The sequence below is a fragment of the Cheilinus undulatus genome, linkage group 21, assembly GCF_018320785.1.
Source record: "Cheilinus undulatus linkage group 21, ASM1832078v1, whole genome shotgun sequence".
NCBI classification, from domain to species: domain Eukaryota; kingdom Metazoa; phylum Chordata; class Actinopteri; order Labriformes; family Labridae; genus Cheilinus; species Cheilinus undulatus.
This window is the reverse complement of record NC_054885.1, coordinates 7,020,036-7,038,932: the sequence shown is the minus strand read 5'-3', so window position 1 is coordinate 7,038,932 and position 18,897 is coordinate 7,020,036. Positions and strand designations below refer to the sequence as shown.

Genomic DNA, 18,897 nt, shown 5'->3' with positions numbered 1-18,897 from the left:
GTTTGTGAGCAGGATTTGTTACGGTACGCTAGCAATCTGAAGACATTTCAGTCTCTGCTCACACCATCACTGTACCTGAAACCGCTCTCTGGGCTTGTATCCGATGAGGCCACATCAGTCTGGAGGCCAAACTGTCCTCCTCCTCCTCGCCCTCGGGACGAGCCGGTGGGTCTCCTCCCATCACCAGGCCCAGAGGCACGGCCCCCACCCACTGCTTGGACCGCACGCACTGCAGACAGTCCATGATCCAGCGAGCATCCCTCCACACAGCATCCAGACGCTGCAGACGCATGAGAGTTAAGGAAAACAGTCAAACCCTGTTCTCACGATACTAAATGTTGATATGATACTTCAATTTACCCTGACAAAGTTAGCCGGCCTTCTTGACAGGAAGGAAAAACTTTTATTGTCATGGAAAATACAAGTTATTTTGAAAGCAGTACTGTGAAAACTACAGGTTTTGTATTTTAAAAAAAAATCTATTTAACATTTGTATGATTTGAGTTAAAACAGACCTGCCCACAGATTTGTCTGGGCCCCTGAAAAACCCAGAGAATGAGCCCTCCCCAGCTGTGAGTTACTGAAGATGTGATTAGCTTTAGCATCCTGGCTAACATTTACCTCATTCTGGGGCTGAAAAGCGTGTGAAGCTATTATTGCGTCTGATGTTGAGACTGTTTTATTGTGCCACTTTTTAACACCTTTTCAGTTTTTTCTACACATTTATACTGCAGAGAGCCCATTTTCACAAAATTTTTGGCACTTTAAACCTTTTCTGCCATTTTTTGGTGCATTTAACAAGAGTTTGCAACCTATTTCCACTTTTAACCCATTTTCACCACTACCTGCAAATCAAAACCTAACATTTTTTCATTAATTTTCATCAGTTTTTTTGTTGTTTTTTTTCTTTTTCCACTTTAAGCTCTTTTGCTATTTTTTTGCCACTTTAAACCATTTTTTCCTCATACTTTTTCAGCCGTTTTCACAACATTTAGATTTTTTTGTATCACTTTAAACTATTTTCTGCAACTTCTACCTGTTTTTTATCATATTTTGCCATGTTTACCCCTTTTCAGCACTTTTTAAGCACTTTTTAAACCCTTTTTTAACCACTTCTTTGCCATTTATAATCCATTGGACCACTTACTACTACTTTAACCCATTTTCATCGATTCCTGCCACTTGTTCCCATTTTTAAACAGTTTTTTAGGCATTCTGCCAGCATATGTAGTTTTTTTCCCCTACATTTAGCTCTTATACCCTGTTGTTGCCCCTTAAATCCCACTTTTGGCACTTTCAACCATTTTTGACCACTTCTTTGTCATTTCTAACTATTTTTTATACCCATTTTGCCACTTTTTCACCATTTTGAACACATTTTTTTCAGCCATTTTCTCAATTTTTGGGGGATATTGGTGCCACTTTAGACCTTTTTTTCCTTTTTTTGCCATTTCTGACCCATTTTCATTAATTTTAAGCCATTTTTACCACTGTTTTTCCACGTATAACCCATAACCAGCACCTTTTTTAAACACTTTTAACTTCTTTTGCCACTATTTGCCACTTTCAACCCATTTTTAACTACTTCTTTAAACCTTTTTCATCAATTCCTGCCACAATTTTTGCCACTTTTTTCCCCACCATTTTAAACACATTTTTTTCAGCCAAGTTCTCAATTTTGGGGATTTTGGTGCCACTTTAACCCGTTTTCCCCCTTTCTGACCCATTTTCACCAATTGTAACCCATTCTTACCACTTTTTTCCCCACTTAGACTTAACCCATTGTCAACACCCTTTATTGCACACTTTAACCTCTCTGGCCACTTTTTGCCACTGTAAACCACAATTTTCCATTAAAATGTGCGACAACAGAAGGAAATTAGCAACTTGCTAAATGCGGTGCATCCATGTTTTCACTTACTTTGTATGAGTGGTCAATGTCATCGCACACTGTCCCTTGATAAATAACTAACTAAACTAAACTAAAAAAAAAACACTTGACTTATGTTTGCCAGTTATAGCCCATTTTTGCATCATTTTGCAACTATTTAATGTTTTTTTCTACCACAGTTGTCACAGGTTCTTCTACTCAATTTCTGGTCTCCTGATGTTTAGCATTACTTTCCAGCAGATTTAAAATAATTTGTCCATCCACGTTGTTTTTATTACCTAAGAAAAGTTCATTCTGTTTTAAGAAAAGGAGTTTACAACTCGGAAAAGGCTTTACTGTGCTACAACATCAATAAATAAAAATCATTATTATTGCTCTGATAAGAGTGGTTATTATTCAGGTAAAAATACAATGATAATGGCAGTTCAACTTTAATGGATCAGGATTTGATGTCCTCCATGATCCCCCAGTTTGGCTGGGCCCAAAGAGATCTCCCCTTTATCCCCCTTATCCCCCTTAGTCCTAGTCCCCAGGATTCTTTGCGTGAAATATGGGCGCAACTTCCGGTCCCTTCTATCTAAATGGGACTTTGCATTGAATACAAGATGTGAGACATGATTATTAGAGCAATTTGCACATTAAAACATGTAACTTTCGACTGTTTCACCTCAAACGGGATAATATGATTATTTCTCCATCCTCTTCAAAAGAGTACAAAGTGACGACATTACCTCAGATAACCTAGACAAGCATATTTAGCTAACCTTATTAGCTTCATATCAGTATAGAAAGAGACCATCGCGTGTTGTAAACTGAGTTTGGAAAGAGCCTTCAGATAACACTTCTAGTTTGTGGGGTTGCTGAAATCCTTATTCCACTAACTAATCCCTCTTAAAAATAAAATGATCCATGACTCAAGTTGTCAGCTTTTTAGTTTTGTAAATGTCAAGTTTTGATTTAATGATAAATAATATTGAAAGAACTACATCCCAAACGCATTTAAACAGTGAAAAGCTTGTTGTTAAAGACATATATTTAACTTTGTCACGTAATTAGTACCACGACTGAAGCAACGGGTACTGAGCACTACAGAAAATATTATTTAAACATTCAGCTCATTTAACTTTATTGAGTTAACAAAAATGAAGCAGTATTTATTTCAGCAAATATTTATTTCAGAACAACCACTGTTGATGCTAAATCACTTTAGTAAGTCCTTGGGAGAATCGCATTTTGCTATTATTGTTATTGTACGGGAAGTTCGACCCACATTCATAGCTACAGTAGCCCCCCCAAGAATAATGTGGTATCCACCTTATTTACCTACTTACAGCTTACAAAACAAACACTGTGAACATGTGATCACAAAAGTACATCAATATTTACAAATTTGCTGTAAATTCCTATCAAACAATTGTCGTTCGTAGTTAGCATCTATCGTTGGCTGCTGTATTAAAATACATGTATTTATGTACTTCCGCCTTAGCACTGGAAGTTTCGCCCATATTCAGATTTACAGTAGCGGCCCCAGGAATAAGGTGGATAGGCAGCCTTGAGTTTGAAACTACACACTTCAAAACTATTATTATTCTCAGCATTTTCCTTGTTGACCAAGCAAGTAGACTCATGATACTATTTATTATTATATTCTAACAGCATTATTGTCTAGTACAGTGGTTTTCAAACTTTTGTCGCCCAAGGCACACCTAAGGTTAAGGCAAAATCTCAAGGCACACCATATTTAAATCGATAAAAAATAGACTTTTTAAATAATGTTACAGTCAAGGTGGCCTATAAGAGGAGAGCTTTCTGGGGCCCAGCCAAGTGGGAGATCATGGAGATGGCAAAAGTGGGCAAAAATGGGTTAAAGATGATGAAAAAACATGGCAAAATTGGCAAAAAGTGGCTAAACAAAGTCAGAAATGGGCGAAAGTTGGTAAAAAGTGGCCAACCAATGGGTTGAAACTGGCCAAAACTTGATGAAAGTGTCAAAACAGTGGCAAAAATGGGTTATAATTGGCCTAAAAGGATTAACCGTGTAAGAAGGTGGTAAAAATGGGATAAAAGTTATAAGAAAAAACGGCAAAAGTGGGGAAAAAAGTGGTCAAAGGCAAAAGTGGGCAAAAATGGCAAAAAGGTGGCAAAATAGATCACAAGTGGCAGAAAAGTGGCAAGAAGAGTTAAAGTTACTACAAGGTGGTGAAAAGGGGTTAAACGTGATGGGAGAAAATGGCAAAAAATGGCCAAACAATAGCAAAATTGTGAGAAAAGTGGCAAAAAAGGTAGCAAAATTGGGTTAAATGTGGGAAAAAAAGTTCCAAAAAAGTTGCAAAAAGCAGTACTAAGAGTGGCAAAAAAAGCAGTCAAAATAAGTGGCAAAAATGGGTAGAGAAATTGTTTAACTTGGTTAAAAATAGCACGAATTAGTAACTTTTACACCAATTCAGCCCATTAATGGCTTGCCATGCTTTTCTGCCCTTAATGAGGTAACTGTTAGCCAGGATGCTAGCACCAATGCTACTGACCCAACACACATACACTGATATCATCAATAAATCCCAACTGGGGAGGTCCCATTCTCCGGGGTTTTTACAGGGGTCCAGCCAGATCTGTGGGCAGGCCTGGTTACCGTTCCTGCCATAAAGTTGTTGTAATAACATAGGGTACAAATTACTACGACACCTGGACTTGCCTTTAGGCACACTAGTGTACCTTGGCAAACCATTTGAAAACCACTGGTCTAGTATCACAACAATCATAGATGGTTACTAATTTGTGCAGCACTCAATCATACAATAAGGAACCTGTTCTGGATTGAAAAGGAAATAAGGGGACAGTAAAAGGGTAAATGTCTGATAACGCAAGGTTCAGATGACGTTTTGACCTCGTCCACTGAGCCCTTTGGGATTTTTTAAAGTGAAATGAGACATTAAGGAGCAGTGGTGGACTTATTTTACACCACTGTAGCTGCAGGGAGACGCACACACGATAAGAAGTCATTTTTATGATATTTAAAGCCGGTGTTACAAACACAGTTGCCAAGAAACAACAACAAAAGTTTACAATCCAACCAAAAAACACAACACAGGAAAATGCCCTTATATGGTCATGTGGGAGGTGTAGACAGAATGGAATCTTGACACATTATGACATCACAGAGGATCAAAGCCCTAGAATTCTGCTAAGGTTCTCTAGATAAAGCCCTCAGACCAAACAAAGTCTTTGCATTCAGTCAGTCTTTCACATCAGTGTGTTTAAATTTGGATGAGCTTCAAAATGAGCAGATGCACGTATAATTTCAACTTCATCAGGGGTTTCAACACTCACCGTGTCGCTCCTGAGGAGACAGACAACAATGACTCTGACTACGAGCAGAGTAAAACACGGAATAATTTCTCCCACAAATCCAACATGCAGGATCTTAAACCGAGTCAACCTGCAGACATTTGGGAGATGGTCAAAATTTCCCAGAGTGACTATGGGCAGAGTCACGACGGTTGCAATCATTTCTCCGGCAAATCTAACATGCAGGATCGAAAAACGATTAATCCTGGTACTTTGGAGATGGTTAAGTCCCAGAAAGGTCCCCTGACCATTAAATTCATCAGGAGGAAGTCGTCTGGTACGTTAAGATTTGTCTTCAGAAAGAAGAGACAATGCCTTGAAGACGACAACGAGCCCAGAAAGAGGGCAAAAGTCTCTGAACCAAAGGAGACTGTCACACCCTCTCCAGAGCCCACAAAGGACCAGCAGACAGACCAGAAAAAGGCAACTGAGAAGGCAGAGGGCCCAGCCAAGAAGCAGCAAAAGTCTGCTGCTGAGTTAAAGGTTGTCTCTGGGGAAAAAATAAAATTCCCAGAAGACAAGGAGCCCAGAAAGAGATCAAATGTCTCTGAACCAGAGGAGACCATCAAATCCTTTCTGGAGCCCACAAAGGACCAGCAGACAGAGGAGAAAAAAGTGACTGAGAAGGCAGAGGGCCCAGCCAAGAAGAAGGAAAAGTCTGCTGCTAAGTTAAAGGTCGTCTCTGGGGAAAAAAGAAAATTCCCGGAAGACAAGGAGCCCAGAAAGAGGGCAAAAGTCTCTGAACCAGAGGAGACCGTCACACCCTCTCTGGAGCCCACAAAGGACCAGCAGACAGACAAGAAAAAGGCAACTGAGAAGGCAGAGGGCCCAGCCGAGAAGCAGCAAAAGTCTGCTGCTAAGTTAAAGGTCGTCTCTGGGGAAAAAATAAAATTCCCAGAAGACAAGGAGCCCAGAAAGAGATCAAATGTCTCTGAACCAGAGGAGACCATCAGATCCTTTCTGGAGCCCATAAAGGACCAGCAGACAGAGGAGAAAAAAGTGACTGAGAAGGCAGAGGGCCCAGCCAAGAAGAAGGAAAAGTCTGCTGCTAAGTTAAAGGTCGTCTCTGGGGAAAAAAGAAAATTCCCAGAGGACAACAAGCCCAGAAAGAGGGCAAAAGTCTCTGAACCAGAGGAGACCGTCACACCCTCTCTGGAGCCCACAAAGGACCAGCAGACAGACAAGAAAAAGGCAACTGAGAAGGCAGAGGGCCCAGCCGAGAAGCAGCAAAAGTCTGCTGCTAAGTTAAAGGTCGTCTCTGGGGAAAAAATAAAATTCCCAGAAGACAAGGAGCCCAGAAAGAGATCAAATGTCTCTGAACCAGAGGAGACCATCAAATCCTTTCTGGAGCCCATAAAGGACCAGCAGACAGAGGAGAAAAAAGTGACTGAGAAGGCAGAGGGCCCAGCCAAGAAGAAGGAAAAGTCTGCTGCTAAGTTAAAGGTCGTCTCTGGGGAAAAAAGAAAATTCCCAGAAGACAAGGAGCCCAGAAAGAGGGCAAAAGTCTCTGAACCAGAGGAGACCATCACACCCTCTCTGGAGCCCACAAAGGACCTGCAGACAGACAAGAAAAAGGCAACTGAGAAGGCAGAGGGCCCAGCCGAGAAGCAGCAAAAGTCTGCTGCTAAGTTAAAGGTCGTCTCTGGGGAAAAAATAAAATTCCCAGAAGACAAGGAGCCCAGAAAGAGATCAAATGTCTCTGAACCAGAGGAGACCATCAAATCCTTTCTGGAGCCCATAAAGGACCAGCAGACAGACAAGAAAAAGGCCACTAAGAAGGCTGCGGGCCCAGCCAAGAAGAAGGAAAAGTCTGCTGCTAAGTTAAAGGTCGTCTCTGGGGAAAAAAGAAAATTCCCAGAGGACAACAAGCCCAGAAAGAGGGCAAAAGTCTCTGTACCAGAAGAGACCTTAAAATCCTTTCTGGAGCCCACAAAGGACCAGCAGACAGACAAGAAAAAGGCAACTAAGAAGGCAGAGGGCCAAGCCAAGAAGCAGCAAAAGTCTGCTGCTAAATTAAAGGTCGTCTCTGGGGAAAAAATAAAATTCCCAGAAGACAAGGAGCCCAGAAAGAGATCAAATGTCTCTGAACCAAAGGAGACCTTAAAATCCTTTCTGGAGCCCACAAAGGACCAGCAGACAGACAAGAAAAAGGCCACTAAGAAGGCTGCGGGCCCAGCCAAGAAGAAGGAAAAGTCTGCTGCTAAGTTAAAGGTCGTCTCTGGGGAAAAAAGAAAATTCCCGGAAGAACCAGAGGAGACCGTCACACCCTCTCTGGAGCCCACAAAGGACCAGAAGACAGACCAGAAAAAAGCCACTAAGAAAGCAGATGGGCCTGCCAAGAAGAAGCAGAAGTCCGCTTTTAAGTTAAAGGTCTATTTCGGGAAAAAGAGAGAACTCCCGGAAGACTACGGCGAGCCAGTCTCTGAACCAGAGGAGACTGTCACACCCTCTCCAGAGCCCACAAAGAAGACGCAGCACTTCTCCACAAAGTTTGAGAAAAAGTACCAGCAGCTGGACCTGCTGGGAAAAGGATTCTTCAGTTCTGTGTACGATGGCTACAGGAGGAAAGATGGCCTCCCTGTGGCCATTAAACGCATATCACATGAGGACGTCCGCTCCTTCAGGAATAATATTCCCATGGAGGTGGCAGTTATGCGGAGACTGACCCGTGGAGAAGAGGTTGGGAAGTCCGCAGCCATTTCCCTCCTCGACCACTATGTCCAAAAAGAGGAGCTAATCCTGGTCCTTGAGCATCCGGCCTCTGCAGTGGACCTTCATAAATATATGCAGGACAGAGAGGACCCCCTGAAAGAATCCAAGAGTCGGCATATCCTAAAGCAGCTGATCGAGGCGGCGTTGGAGGTTCAATCGAAGAAGGTGTTCCACGGTGACATCAAACTGCAGAACATCCTCATCGAGACAGACTCCGACGCCCCTCGGATCAGACTGATCGACTTTGGACTCAGCTGCTTCCAAAAGTTGTCGGAAAAATACCGAACCTTTGATGGCCATCCTTACCACACCCCACTAGAGTGGTATGAACACGGCTACTACAAGGCCGGTCCTGCCACAGTGTGGCAGATAGGCATGGTCCTCTTTGACCTGATGCACTGGGGCAGGTATCTCTTTGAGACCGTTAAATTCTACCGTGGGGACATTTCTATCAGTGTAGATTTGTCCCCAGACTGCCAAGATCTGCTACGTCGCTGTTTGGCAGAAGAACCCAAGCAGCGCCCTTCTCTTGAGGAGCTGCTCCTTCATCCCTGGTTCTCAGAGATCCACCCTAAACCCCGGTGACTCCACTGAAGACTCCTACATGCCATTTTTCATATGACATCTCTCTTTAACTGTACATATGTGATGTTTTGTTGAATTGTGGCTACATGTCTGAGGCTGCAGTCTTCTCTGTAAATAAACCTGAAACCTTTGTGGTTTAAAAAATACAATAAACATCTGTTTGTGATGCATTTCATGAATGAAAGACCTTTGAATCTACTGGTGTAGATTTATCCCCCATGAGGGGGGATAAAGGGGGAAAGCTTTCTAGGTTCCAGTCAAATGGGGGGCCCTTGGAAGTCATGATTAATTGTAAAGTTAAACTGCTATAACAGCATTTTATTATTAACCAGAATAAGAATCACTCTTATCAAAGCAAAAAAAAAAAAAAAATATATACATATATATATATATATATATATATATATATATATATATATATATATATATATATATTGCTGCAGCACAATTTTTGCCTTTATAAAAATGTAAACACTTTTTCTTAAAACACAATAAACACAATTGTTATTGGTAATGTTATTGTGCATAGTGAAATCAATTAATTGTGGCAGATGGAAAATAAAGGAGAAGAAACTACCACATTAGAGGAAAATGATTAAATGAATTTAAAATAATGCAAAAATTTGTTTTACAACTGGCAAAATGGGCTAAAAATGGCTTAAAGCCGTAAAACCGAGTAAAACGAGGCAAAAGAATGGTATTAATAGGTTAAAAATGACAAAAACATTGTTAAAATGGGTTGTAAGCGGCAACATAGTCGCAACAATGTTTAGCAAGAGACAAAAAGTGTTGGACATGAGTTATAAGGTGCAATATGTGGTGAAAATAAGTGAAAGAGGCAACCATTTGTTAAAGTACCAAAGAAATGGTAAAATGGGTTAAAAGTAGTATTTAGGGGCAAAATGGGCAAGAGTAGCAACTGGCCAAACTGGACAAAAATGGCACTAAATTGCAAAAATTGGTTAAAGGGATTAAAAATGTTTTGAAAAGGGATTATAAGAAGCAACATAGCTGCAAAACTGGTTTAAAAGTGGCAAAAATTGGCACGCCAGTAGTCGAGTGGTTAAGGCACGCACCACGTACGCAGGCGACCCAGGTTCGAATCAGCCCGTGGCACTATTTCCTGCAAAAAGGCAAAAAGGCCAAAAATAAATCATTAGGGAAAAAAAAAAGGCAAAGATTGGTGAAAATGGTTTATTAGTCTCAATAAGTGAGGAAAATAGCTTAAAAGTGGCATTTAATGGAAGCAGCAAACAAAACAAAGCAGCAAAATTGGTTCTAAAAGGCATCCAGTGGTAAAAATGGTTAAAAGTGACAAAAAAAGGTTATAGGTGGCAAAAAAAGATGCACAATGGTTAAAAACTGGCAACAGCTGTGAAAAGGGGTTTCATGTTGAAATAAAAGGAAAAAAAGGTTTAAATTTGCAATAAGTGTTAAAAATGAAGGAAAAAGTGTTAGATGAGTTAAAAATGGTTAAAACATCGTGTAGTGGCAAAAATGTGTTTAGTAGCAAAACCAAGAGGCAAAAACGGGTTAAGAGACACAAAAAGTGTTAAAAATGTGTTATATTTGGCAACAGAGTTGCAAAAAATGGTTCAAGTGACAAAAAGTGGTGGAAATGGGTTGTTAATTTTCAATTTGTGGTGAAAATAGGTTAAAAGTGGCATGTTGTGGAAAATTGGCTCCAAAGACAGAAAAAGTGTCAGAAATTAGTGAAACAGTTAGTGGAATTAGTGGGTTTAAGTAGCAAAATTGGTTACAAATGCCATCAACTTGGAAAAAATGGGTAAAAGGAACTAAAATGTTGGACAATGTGTTAAAAGTAGCAACATATTTGAAAAAAATGGTTTAAAAGTGGCAAAAAATAGTGGAAATGGGTAATAAGTTGAGTTAAATTGTGGAAAATGGCTTAAAAATGGGTTTAAGTAGCAAGACAATGTGGCAAAATGGGTTTAGACTGACAAAGGCCACCTTCACACTGCAGGCCTTTTTGCTAATTTCTGCTTATTTTTTCACAGATTAGATTTTGTTGTTTGCCTGTTCACTCTGCATTTGAATTCCAAAAGATCAGAAAGGGATCTGATTTAGAGCCACATATGGAAGTGGCCTGAATCGAACTTGAAAAGGTCTGTGCTGTTCACACTGTCATAAAATGATCAGATATGAGTAACATACTAGCAAATACAGCAGATTTAGGTCACTTTTGACTGCAGTGTAAATGTAGCCTAAAAACTTTTTTTGACAATGGGTAATGGTTGTCAACAAAGATTCAAAAATTGTCAGAAGTGGCCAAAAGTGGTGGAAATGGGTTAAAGCATTTCAATACTTGTTGAAAATTGGTTAAAAGGGGCATTTAATGACAAAAAATGGGTTAAAAGAAAGAAAAAGTGGCAGAAATTGGTTTAAAATTGCAATGAGTGGCAAAAAGTGTTAAAAGTAGGAAAAAAGTTTTGAAAATGTTTTAATAGTAGCCAAATAGTTGCAACAAATGGTTTAAAAGTTGCAATATGTGGTGAAAATAGGTTAAAGTTGGCAACGAATGGGTAAAAAAAAGGAAAAAATGATGAAAAATTGGTTAAAACGGGAATTTTTGGCAACTGTGGGTTAAAGTAACAAAAAAAGGGGTCTTCATGGGTCAAAACTGGCATTCAGTGGCAAAAATGGTTTAAAATAGCAAAACAATGTAGAAAAAAGGGGGTAAATAAGCCGTTAGGTGCCAAAAATGGGTTAAAAGTGACAAATAAATGTTGTTGAAATGGATTATAAGGTTATAAGGGGCAACTTAGTTGTAAAAATTGTTTAAAAGTAGCAGAAAGCCGTGAAAGTAGGTTCAAAGTCGCACAAATAGTTAGAACTTGCAAAAATGGGTGGAAAAAAGTATCCAAAGGTTAAAATGTGACCTGATTTAATAATACCAACATTAGATTGATAATATTTTGACATACTTTTTAGCTCTAAGATGAGGGGACTGTTAGCCAGGACATTAGCATCATTCTCTGGGTTTTCAGAGGCCCAGCTAATTCTGTGGGCCGGCTTGCGACGTGATGTGTCCTGAAGCTGTAGACCAGGTAAGAACCAATGATCTAGACTGTACAAATACTAAAAACTGCTTACACACAACAAACAGTCAACATAAATATACAATATAAAAACTAGCAGATGATTGCTGCAATCTTGAATGGGTTCATTTCTCTTCTTTGCACCTGTCTTAAGGTAAAGGGGCCATTTCCTAAAAATTTCTGTACTTTTTGATGCTATACAATGAAAACATGTGACATTAAAACACTTGGTATCATAATTGATGAGCAGCTGTGTCAGTTTTCATTCTTCCGTCCAGTTTTTATGTTTCTGCTCTTATGGTCTTACTTGGGAGAACTCTGTGATGTGGCTGAGCCGCTCTCGAGCCTCCTGCACCTCCTTGGTGTCCAGCGCCTCCCTCAGAGCCTGCTGGGCCAGATGGGTGTCTAGTTCCAGCCTGACCCAGGCCTGACAGTACTGGGACAGAAAGTCCCGCTCGTACGTCCAGAAGTGAACTGGTGAGGGAGAAGGAGAGAAAAATCAGCACATCAAAGAGGGAGAAACAGACTCAGGACTCATTAACACACTTTATCACACTTAAACCGCGACGTGTCAGAAGAAAAGATGGATTAAAATGAGGGGAAAACAAATTCTGAAGCATGATGAAAGCACATCAAAGACATAATTAGAGAAGAAAAGTGACTCATCTTCAAAAGAAAATCGAAAGCTATTTACACAAATTACAATTTTTATCCAGCTTTTATGGTTGATAAAAATTTAATGGTGTATTTTGGGCTTATTTAATTTGTTTCCTTCAATCTTCTTTGAAGATAAAATGTGTTTAATGCTTTTAAATAGATGCACGCCATAAAAACTGATTATCAACTCTCTTCAGTGAGACTGTCAGGATTTCACTTTCACTGCCATGTTTTTAATAGATGTGTTTTTGAGTTTTAAATCAATGACAGTGTCTAAAAGTGCCAAAGCTTTAAAAATACATTGATTTCATGAGACAAGTGCACAGGAGAAGAATGAATCCATCAGAAACTGCAGGCAAACTCTTCAATATTGTCTATATTGCACAAATATGTCAGCATCATTTCAGCACCAAAATATTAATTCTTTTTTTTTGCAATTCAAATTGCATACTGGATTTAGTTTATTTGCAATTTCAGTAAATTAGAAACGAGAAATTACTAATAGGTGCCTAGGACTTCTATTTTTTTCCATGTAACTGAACAAGTACAAGTGCAGCACTGTTCACAATAGGTTAGTATTCCCCCCAAACGACAGTGATTGTTGCACTGCAATGCAAAGTATAATCATGTGCTTGAATGTGTGGGCATTTCTGGAGGAAATCATGAAGTTGCTGCATGACAGCAGCATAGAAAAGCACAAATGTAATGTTAATTTCTAAATTCTTCGCAAAAATGCAATATTGTGCAAGCATTTTGCAGGTGACATTTCCTTGAAGCTCTCTATTTACCTGTCGATCTCCCTACCAAACTTCACCTATGGTCATGAACTCTGGGTGATGACTAAAAGAATGCAATCATGAGATTTCTCAGCAGGGTGGGTGGCCTTAGAGATAGGGCCAGGAGCTCAGACAACCCTCCAACTTTGAAGAGACACCAGTTCAGACTGGAGAGACTGTGTATTTAGGTCATCTGGTCTGGGAACACCTCAGGATCCCTCGACGCACTGGTCGCGGGACCGATTCCTAGTCTGAGCACTGTTTGGTGCCCACACTCCCTCACCCCATATTTCCTATGTCTCTTCAGCTGTACTATCCATATGAAGGCAAACAAGCCCAAGAAAATAATCTCAAAAAACAACATGCGTGATTGTTACTAATAACCAGAGGTCCCTAGGTAATACAAATCCTGCGCGAATAGTGCACAAGGGTATAATTTGATTTTTTCTTGGAATGACGTTAAAGTTTAAACTTCTGGTTTCATGACAAGCCTCCTCATTATGTCTTTAAAAACTCTGTTATAATACTAAACACATTCAGTAACCGTGGTAACATGGATGCTTTATTCCTCCACCCACCCAGCTCAAAGATCTGCAGAGGCATGGTGAGCCCGGGCTCCTTGGTCCCCACCAGAGGCCAGTAACTGGAGCTGAAGTCCTCACTGGGAGGGAGCAACAGCAGCACGGACACCTTGTCTCCAAACTGCAGAAGCTCCCGGGTGTAGACTCCATACTGATACGCCTACAACACACAGAATCATGTAAAATGACAAGAAAGAAAATTTAAAAAGTAGGGTTTAAAGGAGGATTTTTGAGCGTATTTTACCCTGTAGAGGGGGATGTTGAGCTTTGTTAGCAGATGTGTAACAGCAGCTCTCAGAGACATGATGAACTCCAGCATGCTGCTCTCCATCGAGCTCTCGTCCTCGCCGCTCAGCAGGTTCTGAGCGCTGTCGGCCGCCGTGTAAACATGGCTCTGAAGCCATTCCCACTCCTCTCTGTCACAGGACGGACAAAATAATGTTGGGAAAAGCTTCAAATGCACAGACAGTCCTTGTAACAGTGTAATATGATAGATTAAATAAGCTGGATGAGCATCTGCCAAATATGTGAAAAAATTTTAGAACGTCAAACATCTGAGAGGTAAAAGAACCACTGGTTTGTTGTTCCAGTGACTCCACACAGACTCCACACACTTTTGGTGACACAAGTTGAGCTGCAAGTGTCAAAGCAAACGTTTGATTTTCACCCCAGCTTTACTCTCCACTTTTCTAACTTACATCCCAGTAAAATTTCTGCCTCTGAGAGCATTTATGTCTAAATGTAGAGAGTGATATTCCGGAAACTCCGCTGTGAGTGATGGATGGTTGAAGACATCCTTATCACAAGACAACCAGGGTGGTTTTTGTGCACAGAGTTGCTTTATACTCTGTATTGCTTGCAATAATGGCAGACACTGTGATATTAAATAGCACTGATGTAGAGACAAAAAACAGTCATTTTAGTTATGTTATATAACACCTTCCAACAGTAAAAATCATTCCTTACAATCACATAAACACCCCTCTGACATTTTATCTCCACTATAACCACCATAAAGGTGTAAAGGTGTTAAAATGTCAATCTTTATAGCACGTCTCGTAACTTGCTGAATGAGGACGCTGAACTGTAACTGTGTCCTGGGCCAGAACAAAGATACAGGCATTTGGGGATGCCTTAGATCAACCCTGGTCAAGCAAAGAGCCAAATTGTTGAAGAAATACCTTTGCAAAAAGAACAATCCAAACCAGGGGGTGAATATATCATCACTGCGCTTTTATGGGTACCAGGCGCACCTCTTCCCCGAGTCTGATCGAGCTCACTGCTACCAGCCAAATGAAGGTATTGCTGAGCAAGTAAGTAAAAGTAACATAACAGAACAATTTTGGGGCAGTTATTGGCATAACTCGAGAGTCCTGCCTCCTCTTTCTTATGTCAGAGCTGCGGACAAATGTCTACTATCTGCTGCGTGCTGCAGTGGTTTGACTCGGTATCATATGAGTAGTACTGCAGCTGGTGTCAAAGGTGTCTTTGGACTAGGGCTGGGCAATTACATTAAATCGCAATATGGCCTGCTGCAATTTTTAAATCACAAAAGGTGCTATATTTCTCTGACCTGAAATTTGTTTCATAATACCAGTTTTAAACTTTTTTTTGCAGCAGATGTTATGCATTACATATCATGCAATCATTCAGGTGCCAGTTTTTTAGAATAGCCTACAAAAAATCCTACCTACTTCATTTCGGATTTTTTTTCTTATTAAATACAAGAATGACAAAAACTCTTCAATGCAACATTTCATATCCAATTTACAATACAAGTCAAAAACATCAGAATTAGACACTTTTAAAGAATTATTCAGCCCTTGTTTAGGAATAAAATAATCTAGTGAGTAATCACATATCAAACTGCAATTGGGGAAGAAAATCGCAATTATATTATTTTCCAAAATCATTCAGCCCTACTTTGAACCCATGTTTTGCTCATCTTAAGTGCAAGATAGCTAAACAAGACCTGAATTGAATGAGATTGCAGAAACTGTGCACAAAATATTGAATTTTTAGCAAGTCTGACACTCATAATATAGGGAAATGCCTGTAAAACATTTCACTTTATTAAATAGCTTTTAAATTCAATACTATAGGCTTTTTTATTATGTCTTTCCTCATCAAATTGTACTGATCATTGCAAAAAGATGGCTGGTAAAAACGTGAGTGAATCCACCAGCCACAGTGGCGGACTGGCCAGAAAGTTAATTTCCAACCCTGCTGGGCGTCCAGCACCAAGTGGGATGGACCTAGAGCTGGGGATCACCACTGACTGCCTGAATCGATACCATTTTGATACGTAAGGTCCTGATTCTTATTTTTTCTTTAACAGAGAACTCAACATTGTCATGGGTGTTACAAATGCAATCACAGAGCTTTTCCGTACAATCTAAAGTACACTGTCATATTTTTCTCAATGTTGTTTATACATAATCCATTTATTTCAAAGTGCTTTACATTTTTCTAACTCAAGTCTTACAATGAAAGACAGTCTTTCCATACAGTATATTTCATCTATTATCCCCAGCCACTGGGCTATTGTTGGAAGATCAACCCAAAATCACTAGCAGGTGATAGCTTTCCTGCTGCATGCCAAAATAATTTTTATTAAGTATTTATCCTTACGTGTAACAGTCTGAGGTATTTTACTGAGGCACAGCGTGACAAATGAGTAGTCTAGATCCACCCCCATTATCTTTTGAACTGTGTTATGACCCCCCGCCAGTATGATTCAGTTTTTGGGCATGCCGAGAATACATGAAAACAATTGGCAAGGGAGGTTCCTTAAGGTCCTGATTTGATTTAATTAATGATTCATGCATGGATATTTTAGTTACAAAACCTATTTTGCTTCATTATGAATGAGATTCTCAGAGAATTTAAGCTGGGAATAAAACAAAGAATCTTCCAACCAAGCATATTATTAATGTGAGCATTAAAACTGACCCGAAATTAGAGGGACTTCCATAATATTTTACCTAAATATAGCTCGTATTAGAAGACCCGCCTCATCTCCACCTTTCTGAGTGTTTAAAGGTTGATCTAAAGTTACGCTATATGGACAAAAGTATTTGGTCACACCTGGTAATAACTGAATTTGGGTGTTTCAATCAGACCTCTTGTCACAGGTATATAAAATCAAGCACCTAGCCATGCAGTCTCCATTTTCAAGCATGGTACTGTGACAGCTCCCTTGCAATAAGACAGTTTGTGGAATTTCATCTCTGCTGGATATCCCAGTCAACTGTAAGTGATATTATTATAAAGTGGAAGAGTTTAGGAACAGCAGCAACTCAATCATGAAGCGGAAGACCACGTAAAATCGTAGCGTGACAGGAGAATGTTGCCGGACTGCACTTTGCCAACTGTGAAGTTTGGTGGAGGAGGGATATTGGTATGGGGCTGTTTTTCAGGGTTTGGACTAGGCCCCCTATCTCTTAATGCTTCAGCATTCCAAGACATTTTGGTCAATGCTATGCTACCATCTTTTTGCAACAAGTTGGGGAAGGCTCTTTTCTATTCCAACATGACTGGGCCCCAGTGAAAAAGCAAAGACTATAAAGACATGGTTTGACAAGTTCAGTTTGACCTCAATCCAATCAAGTACTTTTGGGATGAACTGGAACGGAGATCCTGAGCCAGACACGTCACCTTTAAAAATGCTCAGCAGAATGAACGGGCACAAATTCTAACAGAAACACTCCAAAACTTTGTGGAAAGCCTTGCCTTGACACGTGGGCGTTGTGTCTGACTCGTGTGTGGCAGAGCAGATTTGGCAGCCTCTGAGGCACCAGGACCCGGATCTGCTCGACCGAGCTCCACAGTTTCAGGATGCCAACATAGAGACCGGGCTGAGCCCACTGAGTGCTGTGTCTGTGGAAGGACAGTTTCTCCTGGCAAATAAGAAAACAGGCACACTGTTAGTGAGATTAGGGTTTAAATGAATATGTTGAAACATTTACATGCGTTTTATTTGCCTTGTCTTGGCTTGTTTTTGATCTGGTTAGCCTGCTTGGTGGATTAAAGGTGGTATTTCAGTTACCAATAGGAAAAACTCAAGGCTATATAAATAATTGAGTCAGGAAGTCAATAGTCTCTTTGCACTTAATCCTTTACACATTCTGCCAGCTCGGTGTGACGGTGACTTTTCTGTCGCTTGCTTTTAAACTGAAACGAACATGGGTTCACCTTGAGCTGCTCGTACAGCATGTCCATGGCAGTCGGCTCAGGCAGCAGAGGAGTTCTGCTTCGGTTCTTTTCCAGACGAGCCAGGGGCAACCAGTGCAGCGGTGGGTCAGGAGGGCTGGAGCAGAGTCAAAAATGTGAGGCGAACGTTCAGAAATACTTGAAAAAGTCAATTATAGTATTAGCATTTCAAGTGAGTATGACTGTTACAAACAAAAGACAGGCTAGTTATCCAGGAAACATCATTGTGCATGCTTAGCAAAGCCTGCTTAATGCCTGATTAGGTTTTCCATCTCCTGGGAAAGAGGGAGATTAGTCAGTAGCACAGAATGATTGAAATTCTATCCAGCAGGATTTTAAAATGTTTGTTTCTGTAAAAAGTTGGAGACACAGCTGTGAGCGGCAGAGTTGGAGACGATCCACAGAACAGAACATGCATCATTTGATGCTGTGAAACAGAAATGTTCTTCTGAAAGCGACAGAAAACTCTCTCTTACCTGGGAGGGTTTGGGAACTCCCTCAGAGTCACCAGTAAGACGTTGCCCTGCCGGTCTTTCAGAGGCTCGTAGTAGACCTGGCCCAGATCCATCGTTCCCAGGGAGGACTGACGACAGAGAAAGGAGGAAATGTGAAACATAAACACAGGAAGAGATAATACAAGACCCTGGGGAAAAAGGTAGCCAAAATGTTCGATAAAGCACATTCAAAAATAATAGGATCTTTGTTATTTTAATACTTGATGGTATAAAAAGATACAGAGTCTTAAAAAGACCTCAGATCCTCTGTAACATTTTCATCAATAGCAGCTATGAGAGAAAGAGAGACAGAGAGCACAATCCAAACTGCTCAAATACATTGTTAATGCTTCAGTATAAAAATGTCATAAACGTTTCGGTGTATTTCAGACAATGTGCAGGAGTTTGCCCAGAAATAACCCAACATTTGGTGCCCTAAAACGTTTATTTTTCAAAACTTTTATGATAAAAATGCATTTCACGTATATTTTTGGGCTCATTTTAAAAATTTTCCCAAAGCTGAATATGTTTAATGCTCTCAAACAGAAGCCAGACTTTTAAATATTTTGATACTCTTCAATGTCA

The 18,897-nt window shown here is 40.2% G+C and overlaps 1 protein-coding gene across 2 annotated transcripts in view; it reads right to left on the bottom strand.

Moving 5' to 3' along the window:
• LOC121529508 (ankyrin repeat and fibronectin type-III domain-containing protein 1-like) overlaps window positions 1-18,897 on the bottom strand; it is a 58,537-nt gene that overhangs the window by 3,463 nt on the left and 36,177 nt on the right. For both annotated transcript variants that reach the window (XM_041817423.1, XM_041817424.1), the window contains 7 exons: window positions 18,295-18,401; window positions 17,801-17,915; window positions 17,339-17,505; window positions 13,851-14,022; window positions 13,604-13,766; window positions 11,900-12,066; window positions 76-280 (listed from right to left, as the gene is read on the bottom strand). In XM_041817423.1, coding sequence (XP_041673357.1) covers window positions 76-280; window positions 11,900-12,066; window positions 13,604-13,766; window positions 13,851-14,022; window positions 17,339-17,505; window positions 17,801-17,915; window positions 18,295-18,401 — 1,096 coding nt within the window. The remainder of the gene's footprint in view (window positions 1-75; window positions 281-11,899; window positions 12,067-13,603; window positions 13,767-13,850; window positions 14,023-17,338; window positions 17,506-17,800; window positions 17,916-18,294; window positions 18,402-18,897) is intronic.